Genomic DNA, 22,024 nt, shown 5'->3' with positions numbered 1-22,024 from the left:
ACGGATGTTAAAGGAGGTATGAGAGCACATTGCTGACGCCCTTAACACAATCTTTCAGGGGTCCCTGGATTCAGGAGTTATACCTCTATACTGGAAATTTGTTCATATCACTCCACCCTTAAGAAGGGTGACAGAGGGAAGCTGGGGAATTATAGACCAGTTAGCCTAAGTTCTTCATTGGGGAAATTGTTGGAAGTCTAGAGTCAGAGCAGGGGTAGCTGATCACCTTGAAAAATTTCAGTGAACCAGGGAAAGTCAGCATGAATCCATAAAGGCTAGGTCATGCCTGACAAATCTTGTAGTGTGTTTTTTTGAAGAGGTGACAAAGATAAGGAGCAGAGGTTAATCAATATTGTTTATCTGCATTTCCAGAAGACTTTTGATAAAGTTTCACACAAAAGACTGTTAACAAAGATGGAAGCCCATGGAATTGTGGCCAAATTACTGACTTAGATAGGAAATTGGTTGAGTGACCAGAAACACAGAGTTTGCATAATGGTTAAGTACTCAAATTAACACCATATAACTAGTGGTGTTCCACAGGGATCTGTGTTAGGGCCCCCGCTATTTACAACATTCATTAATGACTTGGATAATGGCATAAAAAGTCAAATATACAAATTTACTGATGACACAAAGTTGGGCATTATTGTCGATGGCAGCATAAGATTGCAACAGGGTATTTCTTGACTAGGTGAATAGGCAAAGCTGTGTCAGACAGATTTGAATATAAGCAACTGTGAGGTTATCTATTTCAGACCGAGAAAGGAGAGATCAGGGTTTTTTTAGAAGGGGCAAAGTTAAATACGATAGATGACAAACAAATTTCGGGGCTGTAGTGCACAGCCCTTCAAAATGCCACAGGAGAAAATAGCCAAGAAGGCAAATGGAATGCTGGCCTTCATATCTAATGGGCTGGAGTATAGAGATGCAGACATTATGCTGCAGTTATGTGGGACCTTACTTAGAGTACTGTGAGCAGATCTGAGCACCATAACTTGGGAGGAATGTTGTGGCCCTGGAGGAAGTTCATCAAAGGTCAGATTTAATAAATTTGGTTTTTATTGTGTAAAGTTTAGAAGGTTAAGGGTGATCTAATGGAGGTCTTCGGGTAAAAACCGAAAGAACTGCGGATGCTGTAAATCAGGAATAAAAACAAAGTTGCTGGAAAAGCTCAGCAGGTCTGGCAGCTTCTGTGGAAAAAAAATAGCAGAGTTAATGTTTTGGGTCAGAACTGGTGGCTGGGAAACATCAGTTTAGTTGCAGAAAATAGGGACGGTGTTGTGTAATGGCAGGCTGTGTGATAACAAGGTCTGGTGTGTGGGGTAGGGGGCTGGGAAATGGGAGAGTTTAGGCCCTAAAATTATTGAACTCGATATTGAGTCTGGAAGGCTACAGGGTCCCAAGCGGAAACGGTCTTCAGGTTTTTAACAGGGAGGGAAAGGATAGATAAAAATAATCTATTTCCACTGGTTGAAGATTCTAGAACCAAGAAGCATTGTCTAAGAATTAGGACCAGGCCATGCGGGAGAGATGTTAGAAAGCACATCTACGTGGAAAGAATGGTGGAGGTTTGGAACTCCCTTCCTAAATGATCATCGCTGCTAATTCAGCTGTTAAATATAAATCTGAGATAGACAAAATTTATTGAAGGTTTCAAGAGATATAGGCCCAAGACAGGCATAAGGAATTCGGCCATATATCAGCCAGGATCTTATTGAGTGGCGAAGCAGGCTTGAGCAGCTGAATGGACTAATATCATAATACCAACCAAGATATTTATGTGACTGAGGAATGTAGTGTTTGCACAGAATATTTAGTTGTATTAATTATCAGTTAAATTCTTCAATATCGTGATATCCACATCCACTTTCTAAAATAGCCTTGACACCATCAGGTAAAACACTTTGCTGGAGGCAAAAATCACACTGAGATACATTCAGTTTTTAAATAAACTCTGACTATGGATACAACGTAGCTTTCAATTGAATGGGTTGCTGATCGACATTATAAACATGTGTGCATTCTTCCAATTATGTAAAATTCAACCATCAAAACAATATGGACATTAGGCTGATGACATTCAGCCATGTCCAGCCCACTGCCTGGCCAAAGATGGCCTGCTGTAGAAACATGCTATTACCTTCAAATATTAAAGTGACAATGAATTGTAATTAAAAGTACAAGATTCACATTATTTTTCACCAACTTGTTTTTAAAAGAGAAGGATAGATCTAGTTTTGTACATGGGAATCATTTCTGTGTACTATATCTGTGGCTGGAATTTTCCAAGCACATTGGCCCAGGCTGGGAGGTGGGAAGGCTGGCAATGTGGTATGGGAAGATTAAGCAAGTTGCCAATGTCCTGACATTGCCATGCTATTTTGCCAGCAGTCGAAAATGCGGCAGCTCCTGCTGAGAGCCTATTTGAAGCGCTTAACTAAACACTTTAGAGTCACTTCCAATTACACAAGTATTTTCTTGGCTTGCAGGGTGAGTGCTTCTTTTTGTCCTTAAGTATTCCCTGATGATGAATACCCCCTTAACAATGGCAGTACTTGTTGGCAACTGACCCCTCATGCCTCAGGGCTAGGCACCAGGAATAAACATAGGCTTCTATTTGAGAGCGTACAGTCACTGATGTGCCCTCATCATTCAGATGCAGCCCCAACAACAATGGGGCAACTAAGCAGCCATACCTCTGACTGGACTGGCAACTCTTGGGTTAGGCTGCCATCTTTAATAGGCTGTCAATGCCAAGTATACAAAACTTGGATCCCACTGCATGTTGAAGTGGGGTCGTCCTCCACTTGGGGCCCCCACACAGTGAGATTTCAGGCGCCTATGCAGAACTCTGACCACACTTTTTTAGTCTTGATTGGTTCATTTTCTCTTTGCATCTCAGAGTGATTGGATAGTTTAACATGAATTAAACCATATGTGACTAAGAATTGAACCACAAGGTTTCAATTGGTGGGTTCCTGTGAATTTTCCAATGATTAGTTTATATTGAAATTTAGGATCCAATAGTTGGTGGGTGTTTGCTTTCGCTGGTTTCAAGGGGGTTGCTGATTCTTGGAAATAGGGACTTTTGGAGACTTTGCATATCAGAGGGAGCTCATTACACACCAAATGGTAGGAAAACTCATACTGGGAATATGTTGTAAAACACAAATTGGAAAATATTCCCAGCTGTTTGAAATTTCCTCCCTAACAGTGAGTAAGATATAAATGTCTTTGAATAATTGTAGAATAACCCGATTTTAAGTATCTGTGATACTGGCTTTGATTCTGGTTTACTTATAACTCCTGCACTGTTGTACTTAAAAGTATTTTTGTTGGGTAGGATATTAGTCGTTTCACAGAGTCGCTTGTTTCTAAACCTGACAGAGAATGACAACATGAATGCTTTCTCAGATTCCATTATAGTTAATTTTCTCAAATAAGTAAATGAATTAAAACTGTTTTTTGTTTTCAATTTCTGCAAGTAACTAATTACTATACTTCTGTAAGTTATTCTGGCAAGTTATATTAAGAAATACATTTGCTGAGACTGTGTGTAGATTTAGTCTCGTGCAGAAATGTAATGTTTCTCAAATAACATGTGGGCTGGGTTTTATCTCATCTGGACTTGATCATATAGTGCAATACTTAGTGAGGGAAAAAACACTGTGGTCAGCTGGGAATGCATGTTTAAGAGAAAAACAAATCAATGCTGCATTTATTCTTGTTTTCAAAAAGTGCCTGTCTTCTGCTTGCATATGGAAAATTTAATTTGGCTTCTTCGTAACAAAAATAAATGGAGCTTTTCTCTTTAATAGATCGACAAGCTAAAATACATGTAATGTAATTTAGTCCTAACAGAACAGTTATTGCATAGAATTCACCACACGGAAACAATCCATTTAGCCCAGCTTATCACTGCTGGCACATATGTTTCACGAAGACCTCATCACACTCCTTTTTTTAAACACTTACAGCCTATTATTTTTACTTCCCCCCTCACTGATTTCCTTTAAATACATCCAAGGCATTTTCCAGTGCAACTTCTTGTATTAGTCATGTTCCATATTCTAACCACCCTCTTGGCAAATAAGTTTCTCCTGAACCAAAACAAAGTTGCAGGAAAAGCTCAGCAGGCCTGGCAGCATCTGTGAAGGCCAATCAAGTCTACTATGCCATTTTAATAATGACTGGTATGTTTCTCAATCCTATTCTCCTGCTTCCTCCCTGTAACCTCTGATCCCATTACTAACAAAAAACTTTTACCTTGCTGCTTTGGTTTTAATTTTGTCCTGTTGCCTGTGCAGACGAATACCACATCAGTCTTGTCTGCTCATGTCCTGTCATTTTTATGAGAACAGTTTTGAACCTTTCACTCTGTAGGCTGGATGCTGGCCATATTGAAATTCATGGACATTTTTCTAAGTTGCAATAATAAGTGACACAATTGGTTCTCATGTCTTTGCTGCTGTTGTGATGAAGTGTTGGGAATTGGTCATTTTGGCATTAAGTTCTTTTGATAGTTTCAGAGCAATTTTGGTCATCTGCTACAAAGCTAGACATTTTTTATTCCATTAAACAGAGGCTGTTGCCCTGAAGTCTTTGCTGGACTGAGGTTTGATTTGGGCCACTTAAGCGTGTTTGTGCACTTTGCATTTCTGCTGACAATTTCTACATCACAAATATACCCTTCTCAAGTTCAGGCCAATGGCTGATTGCTCTTCTTGTGGTGCATTTTGTCCTTGGAATCTTTTTCAGGGTTGTCCAATCTCACGCTAGATTTTTTTTTACTGACACTGAATCTGTAACACAATTATTTGGGGAGTTAACAAATGCTCCAACTTTTGGCTTGAAACCAGCTTCATATTTGATACATTTTGTTAAAGACTCCTCCTCCTCTGTTGTTTGCCATGTGCAATCTTTTCTTTTTGGGTAGATCTTAAACTCTTATTACCTGCTTGATCTCCTACTCCAGGTTATAAGGTACAAGTCAGAAAACATCCACTTGTGAGATGTAAATCATGGCTTACTACTAAAGGGGTGTAGGCATGTCACACCTAAAAAGGTTGGTGGGGATCAACTTGCATGCCAGCTCTGTGCAAAAACAAGATTTTTCAGGCTGGAAAAGTGAGGCCTTCTTAAACACTGAATCACCTAATATAACACAATCGACAATAATTTAATCAATGCCGCTTCTTCCTGCTTTAGCACTTTTTCAAGCGATAACTCTATACCCTTAACTTAGGTTAGAGGCTATGCAGTTCATATCCCACAGGTCTGCTTGCCCACTCTATAAATCCCAGGAGAACAGGGTCATCTCTGTGCTGAAATCAGAGATCTTTCTTAGATTTTTTTAAATTCAGGAGTGCCATTGACTTAAAGTATGTTTGATTATTTTTGTTTAATTTGGAATTCATTTTTTTTATTTGAAAGAACAAGTCACATTTGCAATTAAGTGAATCAAGGCAGAGAAATTAAATAAAATTAGAAAGCGTATATTTATGTAGGTAGCATGCTGACCATACTTTGCAAGTTATAAAAGTTGCTAGTTTTAACAAAAAATCTATTAAATAATTACTCAAGTTAGTCAAACTTATCAGTTGTTGTAAAGTTTTGATGTATTTGTACCTTCTTATTAGAACTCTGATAGCTTAAAGGTGAATGTATGCTACCAAATAAATTTAATAACACTGTGGTCAGCATTATAAATTCTGTAAAATTTTACACACTCATTTTGTGTTCGATCAATCTCTGCAGCAATAAATTAAACCCCTGAACCTGTTTATTTCAACACATAGTTGACATTTGGTTTCAATCACAGCCTCTATTTAAACTTCATACGTAATTTGTCATTTTAGTTCCCCAAGGTTATAGCATATGAGCTGACAAAAGATTAACTGATCTAAAAGTGGCGTAGATTCAAGTAATAACTCTTTGATCTGAAAGCACTGTAAAATCTGATGTGCAGTTTGCATTTCAAATGGTGAATTGAGCAACTGTTTAAATATTGCTTATTTTAATCAAAGTGTCAGCAGTGCCTAAGTCATTAGTGCTTTTGCCTTGAAGTCACAGGGTTCTGAGTTCGAGTTCCACACCAAAGCCTGAGCACAAACCCTAGGGTGATACTCAAGCGCTGTACAAGGTAGACTACATAATTATCGGCACCGTCCTTTGGATGAGATTTTAAATTGAGGCCCCGTTTTCTGCCTTGGGTGGATGTAAAAGATCCCATGGCACCGGGTTTGAGTCATTCCCAGTGCCCTGGTTGACATTTATTACTCAATCACATGAACACATTACTGTATCTGATCATTATCACATTGCTGTCTGTATGATTTCCTGTAAATTACCTGCTGTAGTGCAACTGTCGCAATACTTCAAAAATAAATCATTTATTATAAACCACTTTGAGATGTCCAGTGGCCATTAGAAGCATTATATCTTTTTTTTTAATGAAGCTAACGTAGTTTACAGCGCTGACCAACTGGCTGCAGGAAAACTTCACTAGTTTGCAGGAAGGTAACTATGTTCAACGATGATTTGAGCCAATTTTTTGGGGTGAGAGTTGGAGGCAGGGTAAGTAGGAAATTCCAAATTTTGTTGTACAATGTGAAACTGGAGCTTGGGCATTAATTCAAATGAGGAAATTAAACAAAATTCTATCTTTAGTTGAAAGATTTTCTCAAATTTGAATTCATAAATTGAAACCATTCTTTTTCTGTTGGTTTTTATAATAAAGCATTTTAGTTTGGCTCAGTCCTCATTAGGTTCAAACTTCCAGCTCTAAATATCCCAGCATAGAATTCGCTAAATATTTTCAGAAACTGCTGACTACTCTGGCATTTCAGGGACATGGTTAAAGAGGCTGTTCCCAATCTACTGTGTTTTATAGGTTGGCACCATTGTGCAAGTTGGTTAAATTTGCTAAAGTTTCAGAATTGAAGTTTTTGTGGTACATTGGAGGTACTACTGATCTACTGGTCACGACTGAAACTGCCATTAGCTCTGGGATGAAAGGTCCTCTCTCATGACATAATGATTGAAATTGTCCCGGCCAATATTGGTCTGTGCAGTCTATGTCATGCATCTTTTGCAATGTAGAACTGACCTTTCATATGTCTGCATGAAGGCCTACATACGTTGCTCTTTTCATCCTAGATCTGTTCCACAAGATCATCTTCTTTGTAAGCCAGGGATTTGTTTAAGGGAATCCTTCATTAGTGCAAAGTTTTCTCCCATACATTTTGATAGCCTCATGTTTTGTGACTTACCCAGTGTACTTTTCTGGACTCGTGAATGGAAGATATCCTGAAATGGAAATGGACCTATATCTCGAACTTGGTGCAGATGTTTGCATTCTTAGCAGAACTACTTTAATCTCCGTAATCAACATTTGAGGCATTCTCAGTTCTTACATCCTTTCCTGAAAATCCACTACAACAAAATGTGGCACGGAAAGAGACACAATTAGTTGAGCATGGAATCAGATCAGAGGATAAGAAGCATGGAAGGGATGAAGTTGATTTCAAACCATCCATAAGCTTGTGTAGAGGACTCCTGTTCCATGTTACTGTGCAAGAAGCAATTCCAATTCACAGTTTCCTTCCTCACTTTCACACAACATTCAAAGTGATTTATATATCTGAGTGAGCAAATTGCTTCAAAAACCTAAAGAGCACAAAAGAATTGGAGAAGTATGAATTGAATATGTATGTATTACCTTCTCAGCAAAGGCTGAAGAGAAGCTTGCATACCAGACAACATGTACCTGTCTAAAAAAGGATCTGTATTTACTTGCTAGTTTTGAGGGCAATTTGCAAGGATGTGTTGCAACTGAATGTGTGATTCATAGGTTGAAAGCTGTTATTTGTGGCAGCATCATCAAAGGCTAGTCTTCTTTGCAAGCATCAGTGGAATGTCCAGCAACTTCTCTGGAATCTTGAAGAAAGTACCAGCTAAAAAGCTGCTAAGGGAAGAAGAAACAGAAGCTTCCTTGAACCTAATCGTGCTTCCCCATCCATTGAAGTGCAGATTGAAGCTCTGATGACAATAGGACAGAGCATCAGTTATACCTTGTATACTGGCTTCCATGATAATAAAATGTGAAGCTGGATGAACACAGCAGGCCAAGCAGCATCTCAGGAGCACAAAAGCTGACGTTTCGGGTCTAAACCCTTCTGGCTTCCATGTCAGGGCACCTATTTCACAGGATGTATGCAGTATTTCACACTTCTTTGCATTATATTGTGTGTTCCCTCAGTTTGCTTACACACACATTTTACTGAACTCATTTTGTAATTGATTGTGCAGCCACTCCTAGTTAGATTGGTGTTTTACATCTGCTGAGAAGCACAGTACTTTGTGGGAGGAAACTGTGTAGAAAGGACTTCTTCAGACAGCTGGATTTTAATTTGGATAAGTGTAAGATAAGGCACAGTGCAATGGGTAATTAAAATGGGATCATCGTTGGGAAGGTGTACAAGAAAATGATTTAGAAGTGATCATTAACAACATCCTTTCAAAATATGCTCAGCATGCAATAGTGATGTAATCCCACACTAGCATGCATCTGGAAGATGTGCGACTACAACTTGGATTTCATTCTACATACCATTCGCTTTAAGATGGGGGTAGTGCAGTAATTAGAGTTTTAAAAAAATTACCACTTCAAATTTGATGCAAATCATCCGCACCAGAATCCGCTTCCCCCCCACCCCCAAAACAAAATCCCTATCTTCTTTTAAATGGTACTTTTCAATGGGCCGAGTCCATTTTAATTGTTGCTTGACTGCCTGGGAGGGGAAGTATGGCTGATCACTGTGCTCCAATTTCCTCAATGTTCAATGCGTTTTGCCACAATTCAATTTGAAATAATTACTGACAATGTATAATGGTGAAAAGAGACAATTGTTGTTGCGATTTTATTGGTATGGCTCATCAAAGAGAAGAGGAAAAAGAAGAACTTGCCAAGCAAAGGCTTCTGTATTGCATGGAGAAGTAGTTGTACTATGTTATTGTTCTTTTACAATATAAATACAGGGCGATCATTCACAGCGTCCAAAATATTAGCAATAATATAATAGCTTATTATGGATGAAACCCTGCAACATGTAAATGACTGACTGGCTATATATTTTGCTATATTTGAAAAGTTTATCACTGGAAAATTGGGCAAATGATGCTGGAAGTAAGATGACGTTATATTTTTCATGTGGTGGGGACCATCCAAAACTATATGAACTATATTAATCCAAACCATCTCCTAACATAATGGCAGGGCATTCACATTCCCATCCCAGCACCACACCACATTGTAAAGTAAATAAAATTGGGCAACATTTGTATTCCTTTGATACAGTCTTCACCATGTAGCAAGTATATCAATTTCCATAAATTTTAAAATATATTCTGCTGTCTTATTATTAAATAGATACATTACCATGTTTTTGATTTTGCTCTTGTTTTCAATCAATTTCTTTAGTTCCTGTGCTAAATATATTTGGATATTTTCCCCCTGCTTTCACCCATCTTGGGTGGAAAGTGTACCCTCTTTCTAAATTCATGTTGATGAGAGACTACCATGGCAAGCACTGGCACTGTCGAGTTTTTTAAGAATTTCTTTGTAAATGCTGTTACATTAGACCTCCAGTTTTAAAACTTAAAATTGCTGCATCTTTTTTTTTCCTGATCGCCCTGTCCAAGAGTGTAAGGGTTTCTGGATGCTAATCTGCCTGATGGATTTGAACATTCTCTTTCAACTCCTGGTGCTGTGTGTTGGGAATTAAAGAATCAAATTGACATTTCAACCTGAGTGTTTGCTCCCAGGTTGGGGATACGCAGTCAGGGGGATGTCCAGATCTACACAGCAGAGCTGGAAATCCATGCCCCTGATCTTCATATTTTCATTCCAAATGACCGGGTGAGAGTGGGAGTTACGCCCTCTGCCTCTGGAACAGGATGGGAGGCAGCCACAGGGGCTGCCAGTTTTTGAGATGGGCTTCTGGGTGCTTTGGCACTTTGCAGCAGCTTCAAGACAAAGTAGAAACCAAAAACCAGCTTTCCAGCCCGCACTCCCCACGCACTCCCCATGCACTCCCCTCCTTCAACCAATTCCCCAACCTATATCCATGCCACCCCCAGCCTCCTTTGGCCCCACATACCCTCACTATCAACCTCTGTCCTTGAACACCCGTACAAAATGGGAGCTATTCAGGCCCTCAAGCCTGCTTCACCATTCAGTAAGATTATGGTTTATGTATTTGTGTCCTCACTTCCACATTCCTGTCCATTCACAATAATCTCTGACTTCCTTACTGGTCTGTTTCTGCAAAGGCCTCCAGTATTGCAGATCTTCTGTCAATTCCGTCTTCAGCCAATTCAATTCTCTCTTTGTGATATCTAGAAATGATTTGAAGGCACTGGATAATGCGAAGGTTGTGGCAATGTTCTGGCAATAATATTGAAAACTTGTGCTCTAGAACTTGCCACTCCCCTAGCCAAGTTGTTTCAGTACAGTTACAGTAATGCCATCCACCCAACAATGTGGAACATTGCTCAGATGTGCCCTGTACACAAAAAATCCAACTTAGACTTGGAGGGGTTGTTGGAGGTCAGCCATCTCAGCCCCGGGGTATCTCTGCTGGAGTTCCTCAGGGTAGTGTCATAGGTCCAACCATTGTCAGCCGCTTCATCAGTGACCTTCCTCCCACTTTCCTAATGGTGCAGTGAAAGAAATTAGTGATGCACACAATTCCAGAACTGAAGGAACACAAGATTCTTGGTTGGGGAGCCTTGGAGAGGAGGGAGCAGTTGTGAGCCTGGGGAAGGTTATGGTGACAGGAGGGGCCAAGCCATAGAAAGATTGAACATGGAATAAGAATTTTAAGTTTGAAGCATTCTTGCACTAGGAGTCAAGGTGGGTGATGAACATTGCAGAATATTTTGAAGAGTATTTAAATGATTGTGGCATGAATGTAATAGATCTGCAACATTTTCTATTCTTTTCATTGAGTCTAGGCATCACTGGCCAGGCTAGCACATATTACAACCCCAAAATTGCCCTTCAATGGAATGGCTGGAAGCAATCACATTATCGTGGGCCTAAAGTTTCATTATGGCCAGACCAGATAAAGATGGCAGTTTCTTTACCTAATGTAAATAAATGGAGCAGATGGATTTATATTCCTTCGTATCGATACCAGCTTTATATTCTCGATTTACTAATTGTTTTTTAAATTCCATTAGCTGTTGTGATGAGGCTTGAACCCATGTCTTCAGACCCAGTAAGCTGGACCTCTCAATTAATATTCCAATGACATTATCCTCCCCTTTTTATGGAAGTCTATGAATGTGAGGTTTTGTTCAGGCCTCAAACCTTTTAATTAAGCTGAAAGAATTTCGGAGTTCCATTATCTACTTCACCAAAGTTGCACTGTCACTCGTCACAGGTTCGCCTCGGATGAAAGGTCTGCTCTGTTTCACTTCCCTCCAGAAAATTGCATTTGACACTCTACTGTGCATCTGGGGAGGGGTAGCTTTGAATATCCTTTTTCCCAAAAGTCTCTGCCTGCCTTTCCACCCCCCCCTCCCGCCCCCACCTTCCCTGCCCCACCTCACCTGGGCATTCTAATGGGCACCAATTGTTTTTGTATCAAACAAACATTCCTATGAGGCCATGCACATCTGTGGCATATTTATGCCAGATTTCAACTATCAGTGAGGAGAGGAAATGCTCAAATACAAGTGGGTCCAACCCCTTCATATGTCAATGATCTTGCAAGATTTAAAATCCCCCGAAAGGCCATTTTCAAAATGGTTTAAGGCCTGGAACTGGTCCATCTGGATCTCAGCCTTTATAACCATTCCAGTAAGTTGTTGTATGTTGCTGCAAGGATCCAATGGAGTTGTTGTGGATCTTCACAGTCTGTGGTTTGTGTGACAAGCTAGGCCAAGGATTTCGTAATTGTTCATTTAAGTAAGCTCTGTGTTATTTGGATCTTAGAAAAAGTCCTCTGAATCACAATCTTGAAACTCTAAATGGGATTTTTCTACTCTGCATATAGCCTTGTCAATATTCAAACTGAATCTTGCAACCTCACTTGGTGCAATTTTTAAAATCGACCTTTATCAGTTCAATGCAGCTTATGGTCCATAATCTGGGTTTAGAAAGCTATTGGAGGTTGCCATATTTGTATCAGGGAATATCATCGGAAGCAATTAAAATGGAGGACAGGGTTCATGCTCTCAAGTTCTGAAGGCTCTTAAAAGTGCCTAAATGGAAAATAAGGAATGACTCCTCTAATTCTAGAATACTGTAAAAGGACTAGGGTAGAAATGTGAACATGAGAGTACAATGGCATATTCAAATCGAAGACAGCTGGAAGTTGGGTCATAATGCAGTCGCCCAGTCTGCATATCTAATCTCCCAGATGCAGAAGAGATTACATTTGAACAGCAAATACAATTGACCAGATTGAAAGAAGTGTAGAAAAATCGCTGCTTCACCTGGAAAAAGTGTTTGGGGACTTCGACAGATGGGTGGAGATGAAGGATAAAGGATTGCATCTCCTGCAGTTGCATGGGAAAATGCTGTGGAAAGGGAATGAGGTATTTCTGTATTCCATACCAAAGAGCCCCTACAGTGTGGAAACAGGTCATTCGGCCCAACAGTCCACACTGACGAAGCCTCTGAAGAGCATCCCACCCAGACCCGTCCTGCTGAATTTCCCATGGCTAACCCACTTAGCCTGCACATCCCTGAACACAATGGGCAATTTAGCATGGCCAATACATCTAACCTGCACGTCTTTGGATTGTGGAAGGAAAGTGGAGATCTCAGAGGAAACCCACACCGACACTAGGAGAATGCATAAACTGACATGGGGAGAATGTGCATTGAGAGGACAAAGTCCAAGTTTCCAACTAAGTTTTGAATGATGAGACAGTTTTCTTGGGGGTTGGATAGCTCAGTTGACTGGATGGCTGGTTTGCAGTGCAGAGTGACGGCAACTGCATGAAGGTGGGGGAGGAGTTCAGTTCCCACCTGGGCTGAAGTTACCATGAGGGCCCTGCTTTCCCTACCTTGGCCATAGCCCGCGGGTCACCAATGCCTCAGACAGATAAAGCCGCCACCAGCCATCTCTTTCCAAGGAGAGAGCAGGACTATGGTGACTTTATAGCAATGTTTATTATTATTTGTTTAAAACTTTGAAATCTTGTGGCTCCACTCTCTCACTGAGTACTTGGGTCCCACACTTTCTGTCAACTTTAAAAGAAAACTTACAGGTCTCTGGTAGGATTGTAAATAAATTTGACATCTGGACTGAGATCAGAGTTTTGAGTTAATGTTTCAGTCCTTAAGCATTGGGTCGGACAAAGGACAACATTGCTCAATTTCATTAGAAGTGTTCTGAAAAAAATATGTAATGGAAAACTTGCAATCTTAAAAGAGGTCATCCTTTATTCCAAGCATTTATCACACTGAATTATATTATCTCCTTTCAAACGCTTACAGTGTCTTAAAACAGTTTTTTTTTCCAATATCCTTTCCCAACAGCTTTCTGGAGGTTGTGAATTGACAGTGGTGCTGCAAGATTTCTTGGCAAGCAACAGCAGTGAACTCAGTATCCAAACAGGACAAACTGTTGAGCTACTGGAGAGACCCAGTGAAAGGCCTGGCTGGTGCTTAGTACGTACAACAGAAAGAAGCCCTCCTCTGGAAGGTTTGGTTCCCAGCAGTACACTCTGCATATCTCACTCCCGCAGCAGCGTGGAAATGGAGTGTTTCTTCCCATCTGGAAAAGGTAAATGCGGCTTTTTAAATGCTTTCTTTACCCTGGGACCTGGAGTAATGACGACAGTTTTGACTCGCTTAACAATAATCCAGTTTAAGATCACATGAAGGATTTTCTTTTATATTACTGCAATAAAACAATCCTTCATTAAAATAATAATAATGGGTTGAAGAAAGGTCTCACTAATTAAATGACAGTAGAAGCAGCTTGAAATTAAACTGATTTGATGAGAGCTCAATTGTGTGCATCCTTTCCTCTGAGTCACAGGGTGCTGGTTTAAATTCTAGTCCTGTGCTTGAGCACAAAGATCCTGATTGAATTCAGTGCAGTACTGAAGCATTGTTGGAGGTGCTTCCTCTCGGAGAAGATGTTAAACTGAGACCTCCTATATTCTCTGAGATAGGCATTAATAAAATTCCACATTACTGTTTTGAAGAAGAAGTGAGAAGTTATCCTAAAGTGTTCTGGCCAGAGCTAATCCCTCAATCAAAATCACCAGAACAGATTATGTGGTGATTATTACATGGTTCACAGTGAGAACGCATGGTCCACACATTGGCTGTCATCTTTCCAACGTTACAACAATGATTATATTACAAGACTAGGGAGCAATTTTTTTTTAAGGTGAGAGGAGAGAGATTTTAAAGAAGACATAAGAAGCGTTTTTTTTTACACAGAGGGTGGTTCATGTGTAGAATGATCTTCCTGATGAAGTTTTGCATGCGGGTACAATTACAAGACATTTGGTTTGATACATGTTTAGGAAAGGTTTGGGGAGATATGGGCCAGTTGGGATGAGCTTAGTTTGGGATTATGTTCAGCATGGACTGGTTGGATCAAAGGATCTGTGCCGTATGACTCTATAAACTCTATATGACTCAATGGCTCAACTGTAAAGTGCTTTGGAATGTATGGTGGTCATGAAAATAGCACTTGTTAAATACAAATTGCATTGATTTATCATTTTAATTGAATCATTCAAGAATCAAAGTCACAACATACAGGAAGAGACCGCATGTATACCTGAAGAATCACAATTAGACAATCAATGGCCTGCTTATAAATTGCAATGGGGTCTTGCCTCCATGATGTGACATTTAGTTAAATCTTAATACTGCTATTGTACAGCTCAGTCCATGCCCCCGACATCCTAACCTGGAGTCAAGTTAACAGCAGTAAATAGTGCACTACTAGTTTCACTACTATTGTCCATCAGAAGGGGGAAAGAGATTGAGAAGCGATTCACTTCTTAGCCAAAGAAATAAGGTAACTGGAAGAATGTCCAGAAAGTAAAGAACAAATGGCTGCCCAAGTACCAAAAGCAAATGGGCCTGTACATAAAACCGATGTCAGAGAAACAGTGAGATTTGGGAATAGCATGTAACTGGAAGAGACTGTAGAATTCGGGCTGCAGAGAGGAATGGGGTGATATGCAGGCAAACCATGGAGCAATGTCAAAATTCAGTGTTTTAAAATTTAAAGCTTTTAAGTTACAGAACATCCATTTTGTGTAGCTGATTGAACACTGAGGTGATGGGGATGGGATGAGGAAACATTTTTCAGTTATCTTTAGATGCATCTGAATTGGGCATCTTGAGCAAGGACAGTCTTATAGAGAACTAGAGATAATAGGAACTGAAGATGCTGGAGAATCCGAGATAACAAAGTGTGGGGCTGGATGAACACAGCAGGCCAAGCAGCATCTTAAGAGCACAAAAGCTGACGTTTCGGGCCTAGACCCTTCGTCAGAAAAGGGGGATGGGGAGAGGGTTCTGAAATAAATAGGGATAGAGGGGGAGGTGGATCGAAGATGGACAGAGGAGAAGATAGGCGAAGAGGAGATAGACAAGTTAAAGAGGCAGGGATGGAGCCAGTAAAGGTGCGTGTAGGTAGGGAGGGGATAGGTCCGTCTGGGGAGGATGGATAGGTCAAGTGGGTGGGATGAGGCTAGTAGGAAGAAAACGGGGTTGCAGCTTGAGGTAGGAGGAAGGGATAGGTGAGAGAAAGAGCAGGTTAGGGAGGCGGGGACGAGCTGGGCTGGTTTTGGGATGCGGTGGGGGAAGGGGAGATTTTGAAGCTGGTGAAATCCACATTGATACCATTGGGCTGCAGGTTTCCCAAGTGGAATATGAGTTGCTGTTCCTGCAACCTGCGGGTGGCATCGTTGTGGCACTGCAGGAGGCCCATGATGGACATGTTGTCTAAGGAATGGGAGGGGGAGGTGAAATGGTTTGCGACTGGGAGGTGCAGTTGTTTATTGCGAACCGAGCGGAGGTGTACTGCAAAGCAGTCCCCAAGCCTCCGCTTGGTTTCCCCAATGTAGAGGAAGCCACACCGGGTACAATGGATACAGTATACCACTTTGGCAGATGTGCAGGTGAACATCTGCTTGATGTGGAAAGTCTTCTTGGGGCCTGGGATGGGGGTGAGGGAGGAGGTGTAGGGGCAGGTGTAGCACTTCCTGCGGTTGCAGGGGAAGGTGCCGGGTGTGGTGGGGTTGAGGGGAGTGTGGAGCGAACAGGGGAGTCATGGAGAGAGTAGTCCCTTCAAAAAGCAGACAAGGGTGGGGATGGAAAAATGTCTTGGGTGGTGGGGTCGGATTGTAGATGGCGGAAGTGTCAGAGGATGATGCATTTGATTCAGAGGTTGGTGGGTGGTACATGAGGAGGAGGGGTGTTTTGGTGGTTATTGTGGGGACGGGGTGTGAGGGATGAGTTGCGGGAAATGCGGGAGACATGGTCGAGGGCGTTCTCGACACTGCGGGGGCAGGTTGTGGTCCTTGAAAAATGAGGACATCTGAGATGTATGGGAGTGGAATGCCTCATCCTGAGAGCATATTCAGCGGAGGCGAAGGAATTGGGAATAGTGGATGGCATTTTTGCAGGAAGGTGGGTGGGAGGAGGTGTATTCTCGGTAACTGTGGGAGCCCCCCCCCCCCCCCCCAGGGCTCCCTATTTATTTCAGAACCCTCTCCCCTCCCCCATTTCTGATGAAGGGTCTGGGCCCAAAACGTCAGCTTTTCTGTTCCTAAGCTGCTGCTTGGCCTGCTGTGTTCATCCAGCTCTACACTTTGTTATCTTTATAGAGAACTATCTGGTGAACCATGATCAATACTACAGTGAGGATGAGGAAAGATAGAACACCGTTGGTTTCATTCATTACTTTAGCTAGAACTGATTTTGTCTGGGAGAATGGTAGGGACTAGACCGAAGGGATTTAAATAGGAAGTTGATGATAAATGTCACCACCTAATCTCTAAGAGCATTTTCAAAAATGAACAGCATTTCCATTGCAATGAAAGCAGAATCCCGGGGTTAAAGTGAGTGGCTGACTGGCGGAATGGAATTCCCTTCTATCTTCTATACCTGCTCTGCTGATACAGAAGTGAGGCAATAGGTCTAAAATTTATCGTCTTTTCTAGTAAGATAATACATGAAAGCAGTAAGACACGTACAGTCAGGTAAAAACGGTAATCCTAAATGTATGTAAGCTATTGAAAAATAAGATCGCAGCTGAAATCGTTGTAATTGTTTTCAGCTTCTGACTTAATTTGAAAACATGTCATTGATGTAGATTCAGAATTTTGAGTGAATAGTTTGCATCTGGATAAGCCTGTTCCCATTCTCTTTCCTTTCTTTCCCTCTTAACCTGAAGAAACTCCTACAAACAATGGGAGAGCATTGGAATAGATCACAAAGAAATCAGCTTCTACAGTTCTATCTATGAAATGAAAAATGTAAGCTGGTGAATGTAATTGAATTCCTGGGCCAATATCTTAGCTTTAAGGGTCAGCTACCAGAGGACTTTCAAGAAACAACCATTTCGGTCAGGAGAAGTATTTGGATAATATTGTATTGTGTTGAAGTACATTGAATGTGTTTTCATACAGATCACAGAGTGGGCATGTATGCATACTGACTGTAATAGGAGACTGGAGCCACTTTCACAATATTCATGTAATGACAGGAGGTTATGCTCACACCAACTCAGCAGTTGCAAGGACTGAGAATATACACTGTCGATCTCAGCCAGGAGGTCACTGTGGGGTGGGAGAGAGTGAGTATTGCAGCAACCAAAACATTTCATGGGGAGGAGATCATTTAAACTTTTGCCTTTCTTTTAATACGAACAGATTTGCATGCTTTCCAGTAACCTTCAGTCATTTCTTTAAAGTCCCACTGAAATGGCATGATTAATGTAAGTGGTTCCTAAAACCAGCATTGAATATGATTTTTAAAAACTGAAAGAAGTTTGTTTCAGACTGGAATGCAGGCTGATCATTTTGAAGCATTGACAAAAGTTGTGTTCGGCAGAGTTTTGATGATTGATTGCTGAGATTTCTTTGTACTTTATAATTTGTCTACCAACTTAACTTACAGCATAAACTGAGAAATAGACAGACAAAAATCATCCCCCCCATATATAAAACTTCTGAATGACATCCTAACCCTGCTTGTAACAGAAACAGGCGTTCCAAGTAGAATTTGATAGACTATTTTAACCACTACTGCTCGAAATGTGTTGTCTATAATTATGGTGCACAATCAGAAAAACACAGCTGAGCACTTTAAATTTCCACCATAGTGCATGGTTGTTATTTTGAACGTATCGCTAATGACCAGGATTAAATGAAACTATCATAGAGTTACAGCAGAAGTGAGACAGTTAATGGCTGGACTTTCGCTTTTGAGAAACAAGTTGTAAATTGATGAAGGGTCTAGGCCCGAAACGTCAGCTTTTGTGCTCCTGAGATGCTGCTCGGCCTGCTGTGTTCATCCAGCCTCGCATTTTATTATCCTGTAAATTTGACTGTTTCCCGATATCATGATCCTGCCTGTGAACCAGCAGTGCCTAGACATACGATTTTCACTTGGAGGGGTGGGTAGAATGGTAAGTGAGATTGAGGGCTGTTACTCCCTGAAATAGGGCAAAGGTAGAAATGGAAGGCTGTTAGTCACCCCAGTCCTCACCCTGCACTTACTACCCATATTTCTCAGAATTTTCCTGCCTCCACAACCTCCGCTATGCCCCTTCCATGCTCCCCATTATGCCTTCTCCATATACCCCATGCCTATTCATGCAGTGTACACTATAGACAAAAATTATGAACCATCTAATAATATTTGGAGGTCTTCGAGATGTTCATGAAGTAGCCAATCATGTGACTCATCCAACTGTTGCACTGTTTCAAAGGTTGAAAAGATGAATGATTGGCAATCAATGAAATGAGAACAATAAAATCTGAATATCAACACTGTTCAATGCAAAATTAACACTTTATCTAGTGGGTAATGTGCTCATATGTGCTGAAGACATTTTCAATTTCACAACATTTGTCAATTAAATGGTCTCATATCTCTTCAGATCAAAATCATTTCAAAACGCCACTGTATAAAAGACAGCTTATTAAGTATATCATACCACGTATAGCCGAAAAACACATTTGTCAAGGCTGTACATCTTTAATTCATTAGGACATTTCTGTACAAAACAAATTCAAGGGGAAAATCAATATTTCTACTGTGTCAGAGGAAAGTACTGATTGCTTTGCCAAGTGGATGCTAATTAGTAGAGGTGTTGCCATGGAGAATCAACCCATTGATGCTGAATGACAGTTAACAACCAGGCTTTGTTTAAACTTTTAAACCAGGTAGGTTGACTTTGAATGGTCAGGGCATCAATCTGAGAATCCAGTGAGTGAATGGCTAACATCTGTTTTGTTGATTTGAAACAGGTTCACTGCAAAGTATCCGACTGCAAAGAATCAGGCCCTGTGATTATTTATATATATTATATATATCTTTCAATACACGTAAGCAAGCCATATGTGAGCCTGACTGACAATCCTAGATTGGTTGCCAGCATAATTCATCACATACTCAAGATCATCTAGCAAATGTTGTCCAATTGCAGAATCACATCTAACGTTAGACACTTGTGCTGTGAGGTTTGCAAATATGGCTGATTGGGTATGGTTAGTACCTTGCTTGTTTTGAACATACAAACAGGGAATAAGATTAGGCCACTCAGCCCTTCAAGCCTTCTCCACCATTCATAAGATCATAGCGGATCTGATTTTAATCTCAACTTTATATTCTTACTTATACTCAGGAGTATGTGTGAGCATAACCTCAGTAATCCTTCAACCCCTTGGTGATCAAGAATCTGTTTACCTCTGCCTTAAAAATATTTAAAGATTTTACATCCACTTCCTTTTGAACAAGGGAATTCCAAAGACTCTCACCTCTCTGAGAGAATGTTTCCTCATCTCTGTTTTAAATGGGTAACTCCTTGTCTTTAAATTATGACCCCCAAGTTTTAGATTCTCCCACAAGAGGAAACAACCTATGTCCATCCCATGAAATCCCCTCAGGATCTTATGTTTCAATTAAGTCACCTTTGACTCTTCTAAGTTCCAGAGAACACAGGCCTAGCCTATCTAGCCTTTCCCCATATGGGAGTCTGCTTATTCCAGGTGTTAATCATTTAAATGTTTTTGAACTGCTTCCAATGCATTAGTACCCTTCCTTCAGTATGGTGACTTGTACCATACACAGTACTCCAGGTGTGATCCCACCAATGCACTGTACAACTGAAGCATTGCCTCCCTACACTTTCATTCAATTCCGTGTCCAAATCTTTGCACTGACTCATCCTATCTTGACCCTTTGTAGGTTCTTTATGTCCTCTTCACAACTCACTTTCATACCTAGATAACAAAGTGTGAAGCTGGATGAACACAGCAGGCCAAGCAGCATCTCAGGAGCACAAAAGCTGACGTTTCGGGCCTAGACCCTTCACCCGGACCAACCTCAGGGAATCTCTCTCCCGCTGCAACTCTCTTGTAATCTCTTCAGCCTTGAAACTGCTCGACCATGTCCTGAAACAAACCAGGTAGCACAGTCACATCACCTTCCTCCTCTCCGAACTAACCTATCCCCTCCCCACCTATACTCTCCTCTCCACCTATCTTCTCCTCTATCCATCTTCGGTCCGCCTCCCCCTCTCTCCCTATTTATTCCAGTTCCCTCTTCCCATCCCCCTCTCTGATGAAGGGTGTAGGCCTGAAACATCAGCTTTTGTGCTCCTGAGATGCTGCTTGGCCTGCTGTGTTCATCCAGCTTCACGCTTTGTTATCTTGGATCCTCCAGCATCTGCAGTTCCCATTATGTCTGATCACTTTCATACCTATCTTTATTTCATTAGCAAAGTTAGCAACCATACCTTTGCTTCCTTTATCCAAATCCTTTATATAAATTGTAAGCAGTTGAAGACCCAGCACTGACCCCGTGGCTCTTGATATCCTGACAGCCTGAAAAAGACCCATTTCCCTGTTAGCCAGGCAATTTCTATTCATTCCAATATGTTACCCCTTATGAGCTTTTTCCAACAATACCTTTTGATGTGGCACCTTATCGAATGCCTTCTGGAAATCTTCTTGTTCCCTTTATCTACAGCACAAGTTACTTCTTCAAAGAACTTCAATAAATTTGTTAAACATGACTTCCCTTTGACAAAACCAAGTTAGCTCTGCCTGATTAACTTGAACTTATCCAAATACCCAGCTATAATGTCTTTAATGATAGCTTCTAACATTTTCTCTATGACAGATGTTAAACTAACTGGCCAGAAGTTTCCTACTTTCTGCATCCCTCCATTTTTGAGTAAAGGAGTTTTATTAGCTATTTTCCAATTTGATGAAACCTTCCCTGAATCTAATGAGTTTTGGAAAATTTAAACCAATCCGCCAGCAAGCTTACTAGTTTCCTCTGCTCAGACCCTAGGATGAAATTCAACAGAACCTGGGGGCTTGTCAACTCTCAGTTCCAACAATTTATTCAGTTCTACGTTTCTGGTAATTGTAATTTTTGTGAGTTCTTTCCTCCCTTTCAATTCCTGATTTACAGCTATTTCGGGATGCTTCTTGAATCCTCTCTAGTGAACACTGATAGCCAATGGAACATATTGTTTGGTATAATCCGCTAGTCTTTGGAATATGCAACCTACATTCCTGACATCACATCAGCAATGTAATTTGAATGTTTAGCGTAGACAAAAACCCAGAGATCTTGTCGTGGTTGTCAGTCAGCCTCAGTCAAGTCAAGGAGGATAGCCTTCATTCAGCAAGTCCTGGCATTGTGAGCCAAGGGTAGCCTCTAATACTATTCCGGAGGCTTGGACACTGCAAGTCATCTGCTTGGGGCTGTCAAAGTCAGCATGAAAGTGGA

At 40.9% G+C, this 22,024-nt stretch overlaps 1 protein-coding gene across 1 annotated transcript in view; it reads left to right on the top strand.

Annotated features, from left to right (window-relative positions):
* kalrna (kalirin RhoGEF kinase a) overlaps positions 1-22,024 on the top strand; it is a 693,809-nt gene that overhangs the window by 486,157 nt on the left and 185,628 nt on the right. Inside the window, exon 34 of the mRNA XM_059647272.1 lies at positions 13,559-13,805. Within this exon, the coding sequence (XP_059503255.1) occupies positions 13,559-13,805 (247 nt within the window). The remainder of the gene's footprint in view (positions 1-13,558; positions 13,806-22,024) is intronic.

This window comes from Stegostoma tigrinum, chromosome 7 (assembly GCF_030684315.1).
Source record: "Stegostoma tigrinum isolate sSteTig4 chromosome 7, sSteTig4.hap1, whole genome shotgun sequence".
In the NCBI taxonomy this organism is placed as follows: domain Eukaryota; kingdom Metazoa; phylum Chordata; class Chondrichthyes; order Orectolobiformes; family Stegostomatidae; genus Stegostoma; species Stegostoma tigrinum.
This window is presented reverse-complemented; position numbering and strand designations above follow the sequence as displayed.